Raw genomic sequence first — 19294 nt, 5'->3', positions numbered from 1 at the left:
AAACGTAAAATTTTTTATATAAAAAAATAGAGAAAAAACACATCTGAAAAAAGGTGAATAACAACATCAGGGCTTAGGTCAATAAATTATGGAACATTTGAGACGGCAAATGTATAGCCGTTAAAATCGAAAGGGCCAAATCGAATGTATGGTTTGCCGCGCAATAGATTCTCGATAGCCGAATCGATCTGATCGATGCTCACGAAAGATAAACGCTTGTTTTGTTGTTGGTCAGGTCACAAAAGGAGGAAAAAAATGAATTATTTTTATGACAATCTTTTTGTCTGTTGCTTAGTTTTATTCACGTTTTTTTTACGGCAATCCAATAAATATAAACATTTTATTTATATTTCATCTTTGTTCGCTTTCAAAATCGTTTTGAATTTCGTTCGTTAATCGAATCCTTTTTCTCGGCCGGTGCTAGTCACAAATTTTAATGTGACCATGAATAATTTTTCAGAAGATTTACTCTCGATCGATCTGTTAAATGAAGCTATTTAAGTTGATTTTCCAAGAATTACATTCGATTGCTTCATACCGATGGTTTGAGTTTTGTATATAATTTGCCAAACTCAAAACCAATTGGAATGACTTTGAAAAGTCACTTTCGAATTGAACAAACAATTTACGGATAATTTGAAAACAATTGCAATACTTCCATCGAAACAATGTAAACTAAAATGGAGCAGATGCAACGGCCTCGATTCAAGTTTTATACTTTATTTTCATTAGAAGTTTTTTTGTGTGTGTCACGGAAATACAATGGTCATTATAAACGAGCAGAGGAGGCACAAACACAAATACAATGACCGGACCGATACACAGCATTTCGAACTCTTTGAAAAATGACTGCATTTTCATGATTTCAATATAGTTTACGCTTTGGTCTTCTGTTGCACAAATGGCTTTGTTTCGTTCTCTTGAAAATTGCATTCAATGAAATTGTGTCGAAATGCATCTCTATTTTACAAACTACAAACGAATACAGTTAAGCACAATTGCTTGACTGTGCATGTGTGAATGTGGGTGACAACTTTACCACCATTTCAAATGCATGTTGACCAATTCGAAGCGAATAATCCATACGTTTGCTATACGCCATTCCAGACTTGAGTAATGACATCGCCCGTCGATTGTATGGCTGTTTGTTTGTCAACTGACAATGTAGGTTCATTGATTTTATGTGCTTAACGCCGACACTGACACGTGTGCATCTTCACTAAATGGTGATTTATGCACTGTCTCAATGACTCTTTTTGACAAAAGCAACTGATGCAAAGAATATTATCCCAAAACCAATTTTTATGCGTTTGAATTGTGTAGCCGCTGTTTATTGCTTGATTTTAGTGAGTTTTGTGATTAATCGTAATTTTTTTCTCTCTCTTCCAGGCGAAAAACCTTTTAAATGCGAGCATGATGGGTGCGATCGACGCTTTGCCAATTCATCAGATCGCAAGAAACATTCACATGTACACACGTCAGACAAGCCATACAATTGTCGTGTTGTTGGCTGTGATAAATCTTACACTCACCCATCATCATTAAGAAAGCACATGAAGGTAATTATTACTAACGAAGTCTTTAAATTTAAATTTCTTTTATTAAATGCATGGTTTTCTTCAATTTGTTTGGAATAGGTTCACGGAAGTCTTGGCGAAAAATCACCGTCACACAATACGTTTGAAAGTGACAATGAAGATGACTCCAGCTCGTCTTCGATCATAACTGGGGGTGCACAAACCCCACCATCTGCAAACCGATTGGGTCATAATACAGATGCTAACTCATTAAAATCGCACACTCCTCTGTCCATTAAATCGGAACACAGTTCGATTCACACAAGATCTCCATCATCGGGCACATTGGCTCCGTCTAACAACAATAATATTAGCAGTAATAACAATAATTTGAGTGGAAGCACGTCGCTTGCATGCATGCCATCAGCATCACCTTATGGTGTAAATTCAAATTTTGCACCGCCACCATTGACAACTAGCCACCACTTCAATCATCCAAATCCATTACTATACCATCAACACCACTCACATCATCATCATCATCCAAGCAATGACTGGTATCATTCAGCAGCCGTTGCAGCTGCTGCCCCACCAACCGACATTAATCATTTGAATCCATTTTCACATCAACATTTGATACCACATCATGCGACTGCTTATTAAATGTTTAACACCTTCGTAAAATTTACAAAAAAAATGAGAAGAAAAAAAAAATTAGCCGATATAAATACACAAAACGTAAATTTCATGAATTTTGTATCGATGAAATGGCTCATTGATACAGTACCGCTCTGTGCCTGCTAAAAACATCACATTTCCATTGGCAAAATTCAAATATTTTTCGCCAATTCGTTGATGAAGTGGCTCAAGAGAAATGAAAATAGGAGTTTTTTTTTCTTCGAAAAAAACACTTTTTCGCGCGAATGTTTTAGCACTCTTTGTTGGATATGTATTGGCGTTAATGTATATATTGCTTTCAACTGAATCGTATTTAATAAATAAAATAAAATTTGCTTATTATTATTGGAGTAAAACACAAGAACACACTCATTTCAATGGTATGCACGGAGGAAAAAGTGAATATATTTTAATTTTCAATAGCTCTAGAAGACAATTTATTATTTTTTTTAAATTTTTTTTTCCAATTTCAATTGCTTTACTTTACATTATCATTATTAATTTTATTTTATTGTATGTCACTTATTCATATGCAAATGTATAGTGTACGAATTATAGCCAAAAACAAATATATTATATTAGCATGTGGCTAATGCAAGATTTTTCTGCTATTTATGTATATATTTGTAGTTGCAAAACAAATGTCTGCGAACATTTATTGAGATTGATTAAATGTATTAGAAATATAAATTATGCGAATGAAAATAAAATCCCATACTATACGATACTGTAGCTAGTAAGTATATGAAAAGTACTTTATTGCAAATTCTGATGTGAAATAAATTGAGATGTTGTCATTTTGAAGAAATTTCTCTTTCGTTTGTTCTTTTTTTCGTTTATTATTTCAGACTTTTGAGATTTTGTTTTCGTTTGAAGTTGGTATTAGATGATTCTATACCCTGTTTTCAAACATTTTGAATGAGGAATAATTCATATTTATCATTTCTATAAGATTTTCGGGATATTAGAATCGGGAATTACTCAAATCCAAAATGTATATTAAATCTAAATTATTGTGTATTATACTATCCACAACAACTATTTGTCAGACTACAAAAATATTCCCTTCAAAATACAGCAAAATATCAAAATTCCTTTTGATATTGCGGACTTGACGGATTCGGGATCGATGCCATATTTTGAATTTTTTTTATTTTTTTGTCATTTTGGTTACATTACTAATGAAAAATGATTTCTATTTCAATAATAAATCCGGAGATAAGGTAATTTTGAGTTGTCCGATGCAGGCCGCTTAATCAAGTATTCCTTTGATACGTAAAAATGTGCATTCTGTGGTTTCATCGTGTAGTATTAAAAGACAAATGTATTTAAACACAATGGAAATAATGAAAATTATTCGCACACCTCAATTTATTTTCGCTTTGATGTGTTGAATTCGATCAAATCAATTCGAGCAAATAAATTGGTTTTGATGTTCAATTGTTAATACTTGAATGCATTTTTGGCTGTTCACACTACAAAACAACAACATTAATTGTTTCAATTTTATAATGAATGTATTTTAAAAGAATGTGAAAATTCATTTAAACCGCATCAAAATCAAGCATAAAATTCAATCATTTGAAATAAAAAGTACAAATCATTTGACGTGGTTTCAATAAAATAATTGATCTCATATTCGATTTGAAAATTCAATTAAACAATTTCAATTAAAATGTATGAAAAACTAACCAGAAGAGGAGAAACAGATACGTAAATTTGTGCATTCAATGCTATATTTATTGAACTTAATTTTAGGAACATAAAAATTTGTTCGCTAGACAAAAACAATGACGAGTCGGATTGTTTACATCTTGACGCAATTCAGTGAACCAATATATTCTATATTCTATGCATCAAAATCAAATCGCAAGAGATAAAATTAATCAAATATTTGCAAATTGTTTACTAAAATCCCAATTATTATTGAACGTTAGTTAAACTGATCTATTTAATGAGATGTAATTTCTGAGATAAAATAAATTCATTAACACATTAATAAAAGACAAGTTTTGCTTATATTTTTTTCATTCACAATTTCGATTGACTTTGGATACTGGTAAGTTGAACAAAAATACAACTTATTCATACTGCACACATTTTTTCACTCTCTGCTTAACATGATAGACAATCTAAGTTTCTGAAATCTATAAAATCATTAAGTTTTTAAACAAAAATCATCGAATGACACTAAGAGGATTACTCTTGTGGCACAGTGATTGTGCATAATTTATTTATTTATCTTTTGTCTAGTCTTTTGTTGTGCGTATAATTGGCTTGACTTCTTAAAATGGATTTAATAACGAAAACAACGAATAGTTAAAATCAAAATGCTGAACGGTTGAAAACTTTCGATATTTCCCTCAAAATGAATTCTTCCAAACATTTTTCAATGCTTCAGTAATGTTTTTTTCTAAATAAATTGATCAATATAAATTATACAATCTGGCATGATTAGTTGTTATTGCTTCACATGCGTTTCTCCCCGCATCGAATTGTTGATGTTCGATGTCACAACAATTTAATCAAAACCAGATTAGTGAAGTTGTCTTAGTGTTGATTGGTTGACTAGACGGAAAGCAGCAATTTGTTATTCATTGACTGCGTATTACTATAATCCGGTTACAGTAAGAAAAAAACAACACCTAAATCAATTTTCCTGATAAAATTAATTAAATGCTGATTAAAGAACTAATACGATTTTATTGCAATTTTGAATCGGATTGAATTTTTTAAATGTGATTTTGGCACGTTGAAAAATGTAATGGAAACATTTCTTGAATAATGTTGTTGCTTCTTTTTAGTAAACAGAGTACAAAAAGTCAGATACAAAAGACGTCTACTCAATTTATCATTTGAGGAGGGAGAAAATGAAATGCAAATTACTTTAAATTGATTTACATGACCTTCGAAAATCCGAACCGAGTCGCTCAATTGAGCATTCATTACACTGATCGTCTTACCATTTCGTAGAAATGCAAATAGATTTAGTAGCGCACCGACCAAACGCATTGATATACATGACTACTATTCATTGAGCCGAACATATGCCGCGGCTTTTACATCATTGACTTCACTGTGAATATGTGTTACTTCTGACTACGGTTAGCATGTATTGGTGTACGCACAACACAAAAGTCGCATTTATCGAGGGTGAATTTTGGCCCGACAATGCATGTATAAAATCTCAGCTATCTCTTGGCAATTTTCTATTCCATAAAACATATTCTTTTTCGTGTACACTTTATTTTGTGGGGATGTCAGATTGGTGCAAAGACAATAAAACGATGGAATTTTTCAAATGAATATGCGTCCATGGGAATAGTAGTGGCAATACAGATGCCGTACTTTGAAATACGTACGTTGAAAATGAGAATTCTTAAAAACGGGGCATAGATGTTTGCTTCCCAATAAATATTACATTTATTATAATTTGATGTCAATCGTATTATTACGCTTCATTATATCGCAGCTCATAATCTATGCCGCGTTTTTCAGAATTAGTTTTTTTTGTTTAAACACATAATGTTACTGCGGATGTTGTGTGTAAGAAATAAAGAGAATAAAAATGATTGAGAGTGAATGTATTTTGGTCATCGTGTTCAGTTTTGTGTTGACGATTTTTATTGCGTAGTTGAGTTGTAATAGAATGTTGTTTGTAAACACATTTCCATGCATGCAAAGGTGAGCGATATAGTGACTAGCGATTAATTGAACGCTCTAGAATAAAAACAACTTATTGTGTGGTCGCATATCGAAACGCGTCTCAAAATGGTTGCATATCAAAGCGAGACAATATTTTGTTAACAAAGGAATAAATAACATTGACTTTTTATTACACAAAATATGTAAGTTTCGTTTTGTGCTGATAACTAGCTACTGTTCTGCCATGTTTTAGTAACAAAATTTTGTTTCGCTTTGATATGCGACGCACTTTAACGGTATAAATATTTCACACTTTCGGAGGCTCGGTATAGAACACACAAAAAGTGAAAAAAACTTCTTATTCTCAAATTTCATATACAATCAAATGGCTTGTAACAGCGATTTTTTATTGCGTATTTGGGTGTCAATCGAATGTTGTTTGTAAACACAATGCCATGCATTGAGAAATTACATGTAATGGTGAGCGAGATAGCATTGAACAACGATTTGGGTGACAGAAATAGCACATTTTTACATTAAGTCGCACCAGATGATATAGGCCATTTAGTTGTGCATAAGAATTGAGAAAAAAAAATCAGATTTTTTTTTCACTTTTTGTGCTCTATACCGAGTCTCCGAGAGTTTCATATAAGGTTGCCATTTAGCAGGCAAATAACACCCATTAAATAATATGCGAATGCCAATCGTGATTTGGATGATAAGGAGTGCGAATTTTTTCATTCTGATTTAACCAGTTGACACAGAAAATTGAGCAGTATTTGTAAATCGAAGAAAAAAAGATATTATTTTTTCCATTTTTCGCGTTTTTTTACCATCTATATGGGAAGCTTGTATGAAAAATACGGAAGACCGCTGAAATGGCACTGTCGTACGTCCGTACATATTTTGCATTTGCCACGTATATGCCGAACTGGCCGAACTGTACTTTTTTGCATAAACAGATTCGAATGGACAATCCGTTAACATTTCCGACATTTGTATCTTCGATCTTCTTTTCGCATACGACACACTGTCAGTTGAATTCCAGTGAGAGATTCAAGATGGATTTCATGGGTATTAAAAACTTTGAATAAAAAACTGCGCTTTGATTGCAGTTTTACAGTTGTTACGTTTAACGAATATACAAAAATTACATCATTGGTGTGCAATGTTTGCTTATTGAGCACAGAACTCAAACAAGCACATCACAATACCAATTTATAGTGCGATAAATGTCTAGTATCGGCAGATCGAAAAGGATCGATAATGGTAAAGTGTCCAAAAATCACTGCAGGCATCGTGACATCATTGCACGATTTTTTCGGAAAGTATAATCGTGTGCAGGAAAATAATTTGAACTCAACCCAATTATGTGATAATTTGATTGATCTGCGCTCGCGGTTATCTGAGCTGTCACCAGATTTTGGAATTGAATCACATATCGACGCTTCGGAGGTATTCAGTCACATCATCGGTTCTATAGTTCATTGCGCAACGCACTATAACAAAGTGCTTGAGAAAAATCAAGCATACATTGATTTGAAATTTGCAGACGAGCACATCGGATTTGATTATGGTGCTCAGTTCATGTGAGAAGGGACCACTACTGCAATTTGTGGTAAATGCAAAGAAGCAAACACGAATACGGTCAGGTTCAACGAATTCAAAATTCACGTGCAAAACAAATGTCCGATTTCATCAGTGATTACTACGAAAATTGTCGAGTTCGTAACGTCGACACATTCAAATGCTCTCAAATTCGTGACATACTTGAACGAGTGGAAAAGAAAAATGGAAAGGAAAAGAAAAAGAGAAGCACATTCGCACCACGTATTAAAATTTATCAAAACCATAAGGTTTTGAGCCACAGCTACAATGAAAATGGTGTTTTAATTCCAATTCCGAATCCAATATCCTACAGAAATATTTGGAACACCGGCCGCTTGTTCGAGTACGTGTTTATAATGTCTGCTTTGGTATGCCTAAGAATGTAAGAATCACATGCATAGCATTGAATGTGTCGACGTTACGAACTCGACAATTATCGTAGTGATCGGCGATTAAAATTGGACACTTGTTTTCGACGTGAATTTTGAATTCGTGGAACTTGACAGTATTTGTGTTTGATTCTTTGCAGTTACCACAAATTGCAACAGTGGTGCCTTCCCACAGGAACTGAGCACTATAATCGAAGCCGACGTGCTCATCGGTCATTTTCAAGTCAATGTATGCTTGATTTTTTTCAAGCACATCTTTATAGTGCTTTGCACAATTAACGATGTCACCAATGATATGACTGAATACCTCCGACGCGTCGATATGAGATTCAGTCTCAAAATCTGGTGAGAGCACAGACAAACACGAGCGTAGATCCTTCAAATTATCAAATAATAGCGTCGAGTCCAATTTATTTGACTGAGCACGACTATATTTTTTGAAGAAATCGTGCAATGATGTTGCGATGCCTGAAGTGATTTTTGGACACTTTACCATTATCGATCCTTTTCGATCTGCCAAATTGCTTAATGTAGTCGATACTAGACATTTATCGATACTAAACATTTATTGGTTCAATTTTCTCGTGGATTGATTTCACCACCTTTTCATGCTCGAGCGGCACATTGTACGTCAGGTGGTTTTCGATGTTTCTTCGTGAATGTAGTGTTGAATAGCACAATAGTCGGCAATGACTTCGTCGCTAATATTGGCAGTGTCGATTTCGGTTGATCTTATTAACGCCATTGCTTTTTGAATTTCATCGACATAGAGCTCAGTAAAGGCTATGCTCGCCTCATCATTTAAGTCGAGTGAAATTTCTTCCAGTGCAGCTGCAAATGATAGCATTTTTAGGTATATTTGGCATGGGCCTTCTTGATGTTTTCATTTGCCGTTTCATTGGGCTAGGAAGCGGCTACTCTAAATCAGGTACGTTAACTTGTGTTTCGAAGTTGAATGCAGCCAATCTTTTGGTTAACCTGAGGATGACGGATTCCAAATCAAATGTGACTGGTTCCATCACGTCTAATGGAACTGAACATTTTTTCGTAACACTTCGACTTTGTCGTTACTAACTTTCACGTCAATTAAATTTTTGTCAAATGATGCATTTACATCGAATTGAATGCTGCAATAGAAATCGTAATACACTTCTGTCGTGTTGGCGCCAGGTCTCCGGAATATGGCTTTGCTTACTCCGTGGTCACCTACGAACATACGGTTCACATGTAGCCAGTAGAGGTGTCAACGAGGTGTTTGTTGATTTTCACGTTCGTTCGTGTTCGCAAGGACAGCCACTACGAACGAACGTGTTCGTTCGTATTCGTGACGAACGCTAACGAACACGAACGAATACGAATATGAACCTCTACTAGCCAGCTTCTTACACACAACATTCGCAGCAACATTGTGTGTGCATGTGTGTTTAACGAAAAAAAAAAAACGAATTATGAAAAACGCAATGCGCTGCTCTATATTATGCGCTGCGATATAATGAAGCGTAATAATACGACACAATAATTGACATCAACATTTTAGGTAGTATTTATTTCAAAGTGCACATCTGTATTGCCCAGTATTGCCACTATTATTTCCATCGAATCATATATTTGTGTTGTCATGCAAAAAAAAATTAAGTTTAAAAGAAAATCCAAATACCATGTGTTGAGTACAGTTGTTCAACTATTGATGTCGAGTGAATATAATTGAATTTGTTTTTGACAAGAAATTATACGTCGAAAAAAGTATTTATTTCTTAAAAGTTTCGGTTGTGTTGCGATTCAACTTATCGATGATATTTCAATTGGAAATGATTTGAATTCTATTGGATAAAATGCCGTACGTTTTTAATTATCTGTAATGCCAAAAGCAAACAAAATTTCATATAATATAAGTCAAATACATCTTTTCCACTCATCATACACAATTTCGATTGGGAGTGAATACGGAAGCGGTAAATTGCATTGCTTTCTTGCGTATGGAATGTATACAGAAGAGTAACTTTAACGGGATTTATGAATATTACTTCGTTGTTTGCACCGAGATTTGTGGGTGTATTTCATAATTTCACACACAGAACATGGTAAAAAAAATGATGTATTGAGTTCATTTGGATGGGATGTTATGGAAGCTGCTTGGTAACGGCAAGCGCACCAAACACAAACAATATCAACCACATCTCTTTTGCGCGTGAATCAAGAACTGCGTAAATTGGGGGAGAAATTGAGAAGCGTTTCATCGTAAATATTACGATCCGTACGAAGGGAGCGAAACGTGTGTACTGTGTAGCAGCACACTAATGCAAATATAGTCACTATGTTTTTCTAAAAAAGAGTGCATGTGATACAAGAGCGTGTGCATTTCGGCGTAAATTGTTTTTTCTGTTTCAACTTGCCATCAATGATTGCTCGGTCGATTCCAGCCCTCGTGCGATGATGAACTTTGTTTTTATTTATTTATGAGGTTTTCACAGTTTTCTCAATGAATATGATTATTGCCGCATTATATGCTATGATTCGCCCTCTTACATGCAGCACACGCATTTTCAATATTCTGTGTTGTCGGTTTGTTGTTATGACTATTTATTTGATTATTAAATAAGATTTGGTGTGACTTGTGCACGGTCGGTCGAAACATTTCAAATAAGACAGTCGAGCTACAATTTTGGCAACAGAATCAAGTTAACTGATTTTGTATTTTATTGGGATTTATGTCATTTGGTGTTTGTTTGTTTTTTGTGTGTGTGTGATATTCGAATAGCGGTTTCAGACACGCGAACGCGGTTTACAATCAGTGAATAAACCATTTATAAGTTAAAAAAAATTCAAATTAATGCAAAAGAACAATTCCAAAGTACGAAATTGCGTTGAGCCAGTGCATGCACAACGCACGGATTTACTGCGTTGACACTTATTAAACTTTGGTCTGATTTAATGGTCTATCGTGCATTTATGTCGATATCCCTTTCTCTGTAATCGTTTATTCGACTTTCGTTTGTCGAAATTTAAATATTTCAGTGCAGAATGATTGATTAAACGCTAGCAAGGGTGAACAAAATATTTTTGTCATTCTTTGCTCATTTATCGTAATTACAATTCATTAAATATTCGGACAAATGGACTGCAGTGAATCGACATAAACTCTCTCGAACAATTTAAGAATATTCATTTCACAAACTCGCCGAAAATACTGCGAAATAACTAAGTAGCAATTTGCTTGAAAACCACAAAAATGGTAGCTGCTAACTGCTGCAAAATATATAAGAAGAGCACTAAAAATCCCTGGATGTATTCACATTATAAAATGCATGAGAGGGATCAAAAATATCTGTACAATAAAATGCGCATCATCAAGAACGAAGTGCTTATGTTGTTGGTTTTCGACAGGAAGCTAGGAAAATGAAAATCGGAAAGTCGTTATGGATATGGCAAAAATCATAAGCAAAGTATGAAAGAAGCACACGCCTGCAATCATAATGTGGAAACCATTTCCATGAGCATCTATTCCATTCTCTCGTTTCTTGTGAAAATGAGTTGATTCCGGTTCCGGTGTTGTTTTTATGAAGTGTTTGCCGCTCATGTTGACATGCTTCCCGAACTTTTGCTACGACATTGCATACGAAATATACTTTTAATAGGAAGGAACGTTTGCATGTTAATAGTCTTTGAAAAAATCTCATTCTTGCGAAACGTTTAACGTTTTTATCTCTCGCTAGATTACAGTTTGTCCGACTAAATCTTTCAAATCGTAGCAATGTTACAGCATGTTGGAAAAAATACTCGCCGAAATAAAAAAAAAGTAAAATTCGGTTGAATACATTTTTCTGAATAGTTTGTGTCGTTTAGTGCAATTTATTATTAGCGCATCTTGAAAATAGAATCTTTTGTATGAATATCAATATTATTCCAAATGTCACAAAACAATCGATAACATCTTCATAGAATCAGCAACAAACAAACAGGAAATAAGTGAAAAAAACCCGATGCTTTCAATACAACAACATAAAAAAGCAATTCGAGTACACGCACGTTTGGCATGAATGGCATGGAAAGAGAATGCGGCAAAGCAAACAAAAAGAAAAGAAGTCGTCCATTTTATTTCTCGTTTTAGGAGGCAGTTAATAATGTTCGCTCATTCACGCACACTTTGAATTTCTGTTGACCAGTTCGCCATTCGCGAACATCTTCTTTCACTTGGATAATATCCTTGATTGTCATCGGTGTCGAACGTGCTCGACTCTTTATTGCATTTTTGCCGGTTTTTTCTCTTCTCTTCTCCTTTTTATTGCGTGAATAAATTTTCGTTCGCTTCGTTTGCGCTTCGAATTGTCTTCCTTTGTTTTTATTGACTTCAATTCAATTGTTACTTTTTCATTCAACTTTCAAACTGGCTACGTTTTTTTTTATTTCGAATAAAATCTCTCAATCGGTGCGATTGTGATGGAATGCCTTACGAATAAAACAATGTAATCTTTCGTAATTATTTTATTGACGAAGAAATTCTCTTGCCAATACGTGTGTCGTATTAACGAAATCTGTTGAGTCACTCGAGATTTACACGCACATATTACTTACGAGTTTGAGTTTTTTTTTACTCTAAAGGCAGCTTTAGCATCGAAGAGTCGTTTTTATAAAGTTTATAGTTTGGAATTGCTCTTAAAAAATTGAATCGAGTTTTCTTTTCGAACGAAAAATTGTGACATGCAAGCAAAATGGATCCAATCACCATTGAATTGCAATATACATTCATCCCACGCATAATCACGTTGCCATCGTTCACCAAGTTGGCTTCATTTAGACTGAACGGCGCAGAATACAACTCCCATCCACCAAATATGCACGTTTGTATGCATACGTTTGCAAAAAGACACAAATAATTAGCGTTGAAAAAAATTCACCTTCAATGTAAGGTATTTGGATATCATCCGGTAAAACACGTGTTTTCATAACTTTTTTTAATTCCTGTGATATCATGGTTGGAACAGAGCATTTTCTTAGTTTTATTTCTCCAACTAAAAAAATGTTGATGGGCATAAGGCCTGTTTGAAAACAAGCAAGGAGAGAGGAATATTCAATTTCTTTCGAGATGCTAACGGATTCGTTTTTTCACTGAACTCAACGAAAAAGGGAGTGTAAAAATTAATGAATGCAGCGAGACATTGGAAAAAATGAGAATCGATATTGTCGCTTTGAAATCAATGATTCTGTTTTCATATTTTTTGTTCGAAAAAGGTCGAAATCTGAACGCGTTGGCCATAAATAACATTAAAATGATATTTTAATATTCACCTGCACTTTGTTTTTCATTCTGAATTCTGGCGAGAGTCATTTGAATGGAACGAAATGCGACAAATACCATACACATTACACAAATGTAACAAAAAGAGAAAGAATCAAACCTTTTCGGTCATTGGAAATGGACAAACGATTTTTTCTCGTTTTGTTTGTTATTATTTATTGAATTATCGAGTATTCGTTTCTTTTGTATATCGAATGATTCTCTTCTCTCTTTTTCTTTGTCATTTTTCATGGCTATTTATTGTCTGCGGTGTAAATGTGTGTATGTTGTATAAAATGTCATAATATATAATCGATGTGTACCAGTGTACCTGATTCCTATCGAAAAAATTTCAATATATTTTCAATTTTGAACATTATATTCAAAACGCAAGGTTGTATCGAACTATACTGGTCAACAAGCGATGTACAGAATCAATTTCAAAAGAGAGCATAAGTATGAAAAACAACAACAACTTCATACTGTATTACATAATTTAATATAAAGGTATATTTATGCATCTCATTGTTACTCACTATTCTGACACAACTTTACATTTTTATTGAAATTCAAAAGCGTATATTCACAAGTCAGAATTAACATGAAGTTTTTCGATGGTGATTTGGCATATTGCAATGCATGAAGCGTGACATTTGTCATCATAGATTTCAGAATTTTACTTTCGATTTTGAAGAGAATTATTGAAAAAGAGAAAAAAACAATAAAAAGACGTAATACGTTTTTGTAAATTGAAATCTAGCTGGTATTGCTGACATAGTTCTTTTAATAATTGATAAAATTTAACCCATTTTCGTCGATTTTGCGATCAGCACTTTTAGGAACTGATTTCAAGAGGAATTTTTTCTGGTGAAAGAAAATGGTGATGATGATTTTGATATTTGTCCAAATTTTGTAAGTTTTTCGATTTCGAAACTCTTGTAATATTTGAAAAAGTCTTTGGATTATATAAAAAAATACAAAATATTTCTATAACGACGGACAGTGGTTAACTTTGTGAATATTTTTCAATTGAAAATGTTTGGAAGCAAGGTCGTGAAATATAGCCGATTCATGCTTATATGAAAAATACTGACATCCAGAAATACAAAAAGAAAAATCTCCAGAATTCAGCAAGTTAATAAACCACCTTCACTAAAAAAGATGAAATGTTATAATTTTTGCTTTAAATCTTTGAATCTTTATTAAAATATATAGTTAGAACAATACATTTTTAAACAGTCTTTTCATATCGGACTTCATAAAATGTTCGTAAAAAATCACGCGATAAAGATGAGTGTATCAAAGTCTAAAATGGTACGATTTTTTGTAGTCTGTGGCACAAAATCGTAACAAGTCATTTTTAATAATAAATATCAAATTGGTTTTGTATAAATAGTACCATACATCTGCAAACTATCATCAGTGCCTTATGCAGCCTTATGGCCGTGTCTCAGATCTTATTCTTCGAATGATCAGTAGAAAATGTATCAAAATGAAGAATTTCGTCGTTTTCATAGCAATTTGCTGTATTATTGGACTGTCGGAGGTAAAGATCTCGAAATATTTCAAATTTGATACAATATTTGAATTGTTTTGCTTTTAGTCAATTTCAAAAGAACAAAGAATGGAAATGTTTGTGAAAGTGGCAAAAGAGTGTGCGGAGGAAGAAGGTGCATCGGCCGTTGACGTGGATGAGCTTGTTGCACACAAATCAGCAAGTGAAAAAGGTGGAAAATGTATTCGAGCTTGCTTAGCGGAGACTGTCGGAATGGTGGGTCCAATTATTCTAATACTTCAAACGGAACTGTAAAATATTTGATTTCAACTTTTCAAAAAGATAAAAGACCAGGTCGATATTGAAGGCGTTAGTAATCTCGCAGCAATGGCATTTGATGGCAATCCAACGAAAATACAAGTGGCAAAGAATTTAGCTAACGAATGTGCTGATATAACAGATCCAGACCGTTGCGAAGCCGCAGCCAAGATTATGGAATGCGGTCAAAATGCCGCTAAAAGTCGGGGGCTAAACTTCGAAGATTTAAATAATAATTAGCATTAAATGTATAAAATATGGAATAAATTCAAATGAAATGCATGGATGAAATATAATAGACTGATTTTAGAAAATTACTTGAAGAAATTATGCTAGCTTTATAAATTCTTTTTATTATTATTTTTATTTGGAGTAGTGATTCTTGTCAAATAGTTTATCAAATCTGAACCTGGCAAGAGAACTTTTAAGCTCGCAACCTTTATTCAAACAGAAAAAATTCTTGCCATTGCTGTAATTTCGAAATTAACTCAATTGAAATACTAAGAGATTTAAAAAAATATGTGTACGTTTTGTATTGAATTACCTTTTTTAATATCAAAATTTTCTCTCTTTTTTTTAACGTGATATCATATGAAGACCAGACCTCATGTATCCCAAATAATTACTCAAAAAATCCACTTTTAACTTGAGTGGCGGGTTTTTATTTCATTTTAGAGTCATTCATTAACAGGTTGACTAATAGTTACAATAATTCTAGTCTATGTTTCCGTACTAGATAAGAAGATTTGTTTTATCAAACATTTAAAACTTAATAATAATTTATTGGCACAAGTAAATGTGTCCATTTGTTTCATTTATTTAAAGAAACTGGTTCGGTTTGTGTTTTTTTGCAAAATTGATAAGGAAATTCGACTCATTTGAAAAAATTGTTGTGTTGTCTTAAGTGTTCTAGTCTTAGTGGGTACTGTGGATCCTCCAAATTAACAATTTAAGGTTAAGGTAGAAAATACATAAAAAAATGTTAAATCTACTTTTTGCAAATGTATTAATATTTTAATGTTTGTTAAATCCACAATTCACTACTTTCAATTGTATAACGTTTCATGCATACTTCACATTGAAATTTATAAACTGTTTTTTTCACCATTGTGGTGTTGCATGTGTGTTTTTAAAGCCTTTTTTCTATATGTGGTGAATTTTTTGCAGATCGAACATTCAAGTCGACTTTTGCATAATTTTTCATGGATTTCTCTCTCAGTTTGGTTTGAAAACCCTTCAAAACAACAATGACAATGAAACGGAATTTTATCGACGTGAGTCACTCTGTGCAACTTCAGGTTCCATTTTGATGCGAATGCTCTGCCGCAAAAATCGCATTTATAAGGTCTTCTGCCAGTGTGGATACGCATATGCTTGTGGAGGATTGAATTATAATTGGTGGAATATTCACACATTTGGCACGAAAATCGCTTTGATGATATTTTCGTCGTTTTAGTCGAAACCAATATTTTAGTTTTCGTTGCAGCGATATTTTTGTTCTGGGTTGCTCTAACCATTCGTTTGGCGGTATTGTTCGATGTGACGGTAAGTTCATCTGTGGTGTTCAATTCACGATTTACATTAATTTCATTGACGGTTTCATTCAACACGGTGGCTATTGGAGCAGAACGATTTGTTTCGTTTTCACTTTCATCATCTGAGTCATCGATTTCAATCAAAGTTTTGTTGTCCTTATCGATTTGATTCGAACTTGGAGCATTTATATCGAAATGTTGATTTGCCGAACTTTTTTCAAGATGTAAATTCAATTCGAATTGGTTGTAAGTTTCGGTTAATCTATAGAGAAAAACATGGCAATTGATTTGAGTTCAAAAAAACGAGAAAAATACGACAATTATATCTAGGTGAGAAAGCACTTTCATGAATGTTTTCATTATTTTTCAGGCCACCACATTTAAATGAAATTTAATGAAGAACATACCGATTATTTGCAGCTGTGAAAAAGTGTTGCCGGAAGTGTTCATCAAATTTCAAACCTTGGCGCTCAAATTCCTCTTTTACCAAGCCCAACGAAAAAATTGCTTGTTGTTGGAATGCACCAAGCATGTCATAAATTACTTTTTCCCACTCCATTGCTGCTAAACATTTCCATTTGGCGAAATAAAAATGAATTAGAATGGATTTCATTGAAAGAATAAACAATGTCTAGCAAATATACTCGATATTCAGTTGGTATGAAAATTGTATCGCCGAAATATTTATTATTTTGTAAGGAGCTATTTTTCGTCGCAACAATTCTTATGGTGATGCGTCGTTTCTTCTCGTTCTATCATCGAGAGTTCTTATGTAGCGTTGTATCATCACCATAACGTAAACAAACAGATTATAGGAAAGTAAACATTCCGTTACTATGTTTCGTTCGCGTTTTACATATACAAAGCCGAGTACAAAGCAATAAACATTTCGACGATTCAATTACCATTACATCAAATAAACTATCTATAAAAAACTTTTTGTTGCAATATTATTTGAAGACAAATAAGAGCGTTTTTTTCGCCTGTATGAATTTCGTTCAAAAACGTTTCGTGTTGAAACTTCGAAAAAAAATCTTATATAGAACATGAGATTTGATAATTTCATGGAATAAGTAGAAATCACTTTGACATTTTATTATATAGAAAACAATTCAAATGAATTTTAAAAATTGAATCTCCAAAAATGAATAAAATTTTGCCACACAAAACACTAAATTTATTCGTAAAATTGAAAATATATTTGAAGATAGTTTAGTTCAATTGTGGTCGCCAAATTTTCACCGCTTAACTTATTTCTTACCTTGGCAAATCAAATTTTGTTGAACACACACACAGAGTTTAATTTATTTTCAGAATTGGTCGTTTAAGAACATTTAAGAACGAGGAAAGAAAGTTGTGTAGCACATGCACAAAGTCAAGTGAAGTACTGCTGATGATCGAGGACTATCTTGACGTAATTTTGAAGTAGATGTCAAATGTTTACATAAATTTTCGACAAAATCAATTTGTCACACAATGGCATTCGACAAAAGCACTTCAAAGCTTGCATTTGAAATTTAAAAAGAAACCAGTTCCCGCCACTGCATGAAATCACTCCATTTCGTTATAAATTTGGTTCAATTAGAATTTGTTTTGAAGCAAACGTATGTACAATGTACATATTGATCCGAAATCTCTTGTTTCTTGATCGAAAAATATTTAGTCAAGTGAATTTTACCTTGAATGTGGTTTTTTTCTATATTACAAGTTTCGCTTTAGATGAGCGTCATTTATCTATGCAATGATCGGACATGTTGATTGGTAGTTACAATAGTAAGTTACTATTAGTAACTTCATTCAATTGACGTATTATACACCGAAAAAATATATAATTTCTCAACACAGCGACCTTTGGACTTTACGCAAAATTTGACCATATCATTATCAATCAAAAATCGCGAAAATATTTTGTATAAATACGGCCACGAAGCTGTTATCCACCAGTACTTCTAAATTTTCCGTTCACATCAAATAGTAAAGAAGAGAACTTTTTTATTTCAAAATGAAGTCTTTCATTGTTTTTGTTTTTGTGTGCTGTATTATTGGTTTATCAGAGGTGGAATTTTGATAAAAATTATTAATTAGAAAAATAATTTTAAATAAAAAATATATTTTTTGGCTTTAGTCGCTTTCGAAAGAACAAAGAGTGGAAATGTTTTTGAAGATGGCAAACGAATGTGCTAAAAAGGAAGGCGCAACAAGTGCCGATGTTGATGAATTGGCTGCACACAAAGCAGCGAGTGGAAAAGGTGGAAAGTGTATTCGAGCATGCATAGCTGAAAATGTTGGAATCGTAAGTAGACAACGGGATACGGACACGCAGCTCAAGTTTGAATAAAATGCCATTATATTTCAACAGATGAAAAACAATCAAGTTGATGTCGAAGGCACTGTCAACGTGGCTACAATGGCTTTTGAAGGAGATGCCAACAAAGTACAAACCGCTCGGGATTTGGCCAGCGCATGTGTTAGCGAAACCGATTCAGATCGCTGCGAAGCTGCTGCTAAAATCTTTGCCTGTGGTCGTAGTGTTGCAAAAGACCGCGGTCTCTCGTTCGATGATTTGTAAATATGAAAATTATAGTAGCAAATGCACATCAAAAATGATTTGACACCGTGATTCATTTGTTTTTGAATATGCATGTTAACTGAAAGTTATTAAAATAGATATTCAATTATTACTGTAAAAAATCATTTTTAATAATTCAAAACTATTCCGATTACTGGCAAGTTCAATGAATTGCAATAAAATTAAACCAAAAATAGAAAATATAATTTGTTTTATTGCATTTATCCAAATGACCTAATAATTTTAACAATCGAAGTCATTGAAT

The 19294-nt window shown here is 33.4% G+C and overlaps 4 protein-coding genes across 4 annotated transcripts in view; 3 read left to right on the top strand and 1 right to left on the bottom strand.

The window, feature by feature from the left end:
* The window catches only part of LOC116350689 (zinc finger protein ZIC 4), a 36131-nt gene extending 33178 nt beyond the window's left edge, over positions 1–2953 (top strand). Inside the window, exons 2-3 of the mRNA XM_031782581.1 lie at positions 1390–1559; positions 1638–2953. Coding sequence (XP_031638441.1) covers positions 1390–1559; positions 1638–2180 — 713 coding nt within the window. The 3' untranslated portion in view covers positions 2181–2953. The remainder of the gene's footprint in view (positions 1–1389; positions 1560–1637) is intronic.
* Positions 2954–14597: 11644 nt separating this feature from the next.
* On the top strand, positions 14598–15165 carry LOC116350935. Its single transcript, XM_031782943.1, has 3 exons — positions 14598–14658; positions 14716–14883; positions 14950–15165. Exons 1-3 carry the CDS (start codon positions 14605–14607, stop codon positions 15163–15165), a joined length of 438 nt encoding a protein of 145 aa, XP_031638803.1. The 5' UTR covers positions 14598–14604.
* A 1054-nt stretch (positions 15166–16219) lies between these two features.
* LOC116350933 lies at positions 16220–17019 on the bottom strand. Its single transcript, XM_031782942.1, has 3 exons — positions 16868–17019; positions 16292–16722; positions 16220–16245 (listed from the first exon to the last, which is right to left on the bottom strand). Exons 1-3 carry the CDS (start codon positions 17017–17019, stop codon positions 16220–16222), a joined length of 609 nt encoding a protein of 202 aa, XP_031638802.1.
* Positions 17020–18411: 1392 nt separating this feature from the next.
* LOC116350895 (general odorant-binding protein 28a-like) lies at positions 18412–19072 on the top strand. The gene is made up of 3 exons (XM_031782877.1): positions 18412–18516; positions 18586–18753; positions 18820–19072. Exons 1-3 carry the CDS (start codon positions 18463–18465, stop codon positions 19027–19029), a joined length of 432 nt encoding a protein of 143 aa, XP_031638737.1. The 5' UTR covers positions 18412–18462; the 3' UTR covers positions 19030–19072.
* The last annotated feature ends 222 nt before the right edge of the window (positions 19073–19294 follow it).

Source organism: Contarinia nasturtii, unplaced genomic scaffold (genome assembly GCF_009176525.2).
Source record: "Contarinia nasturtii isolate CC-2019 unplaced genomic scaffold, AAFC_CNas_1.1 Cnas_scaffold_4311, whole genome shotgun sequence".
In the NCBI taxonomy this organism is placed as follows: domain Eukaryota; kingdom Metazoa; phylum Arthropoda; class Insecta; order Diptera; family Cecidomyiidae; genus Contarinia; species Contarinia nasturtii.
This window is presented reverse-complemented; position numbering and strand designations above follow the sequence as displayed.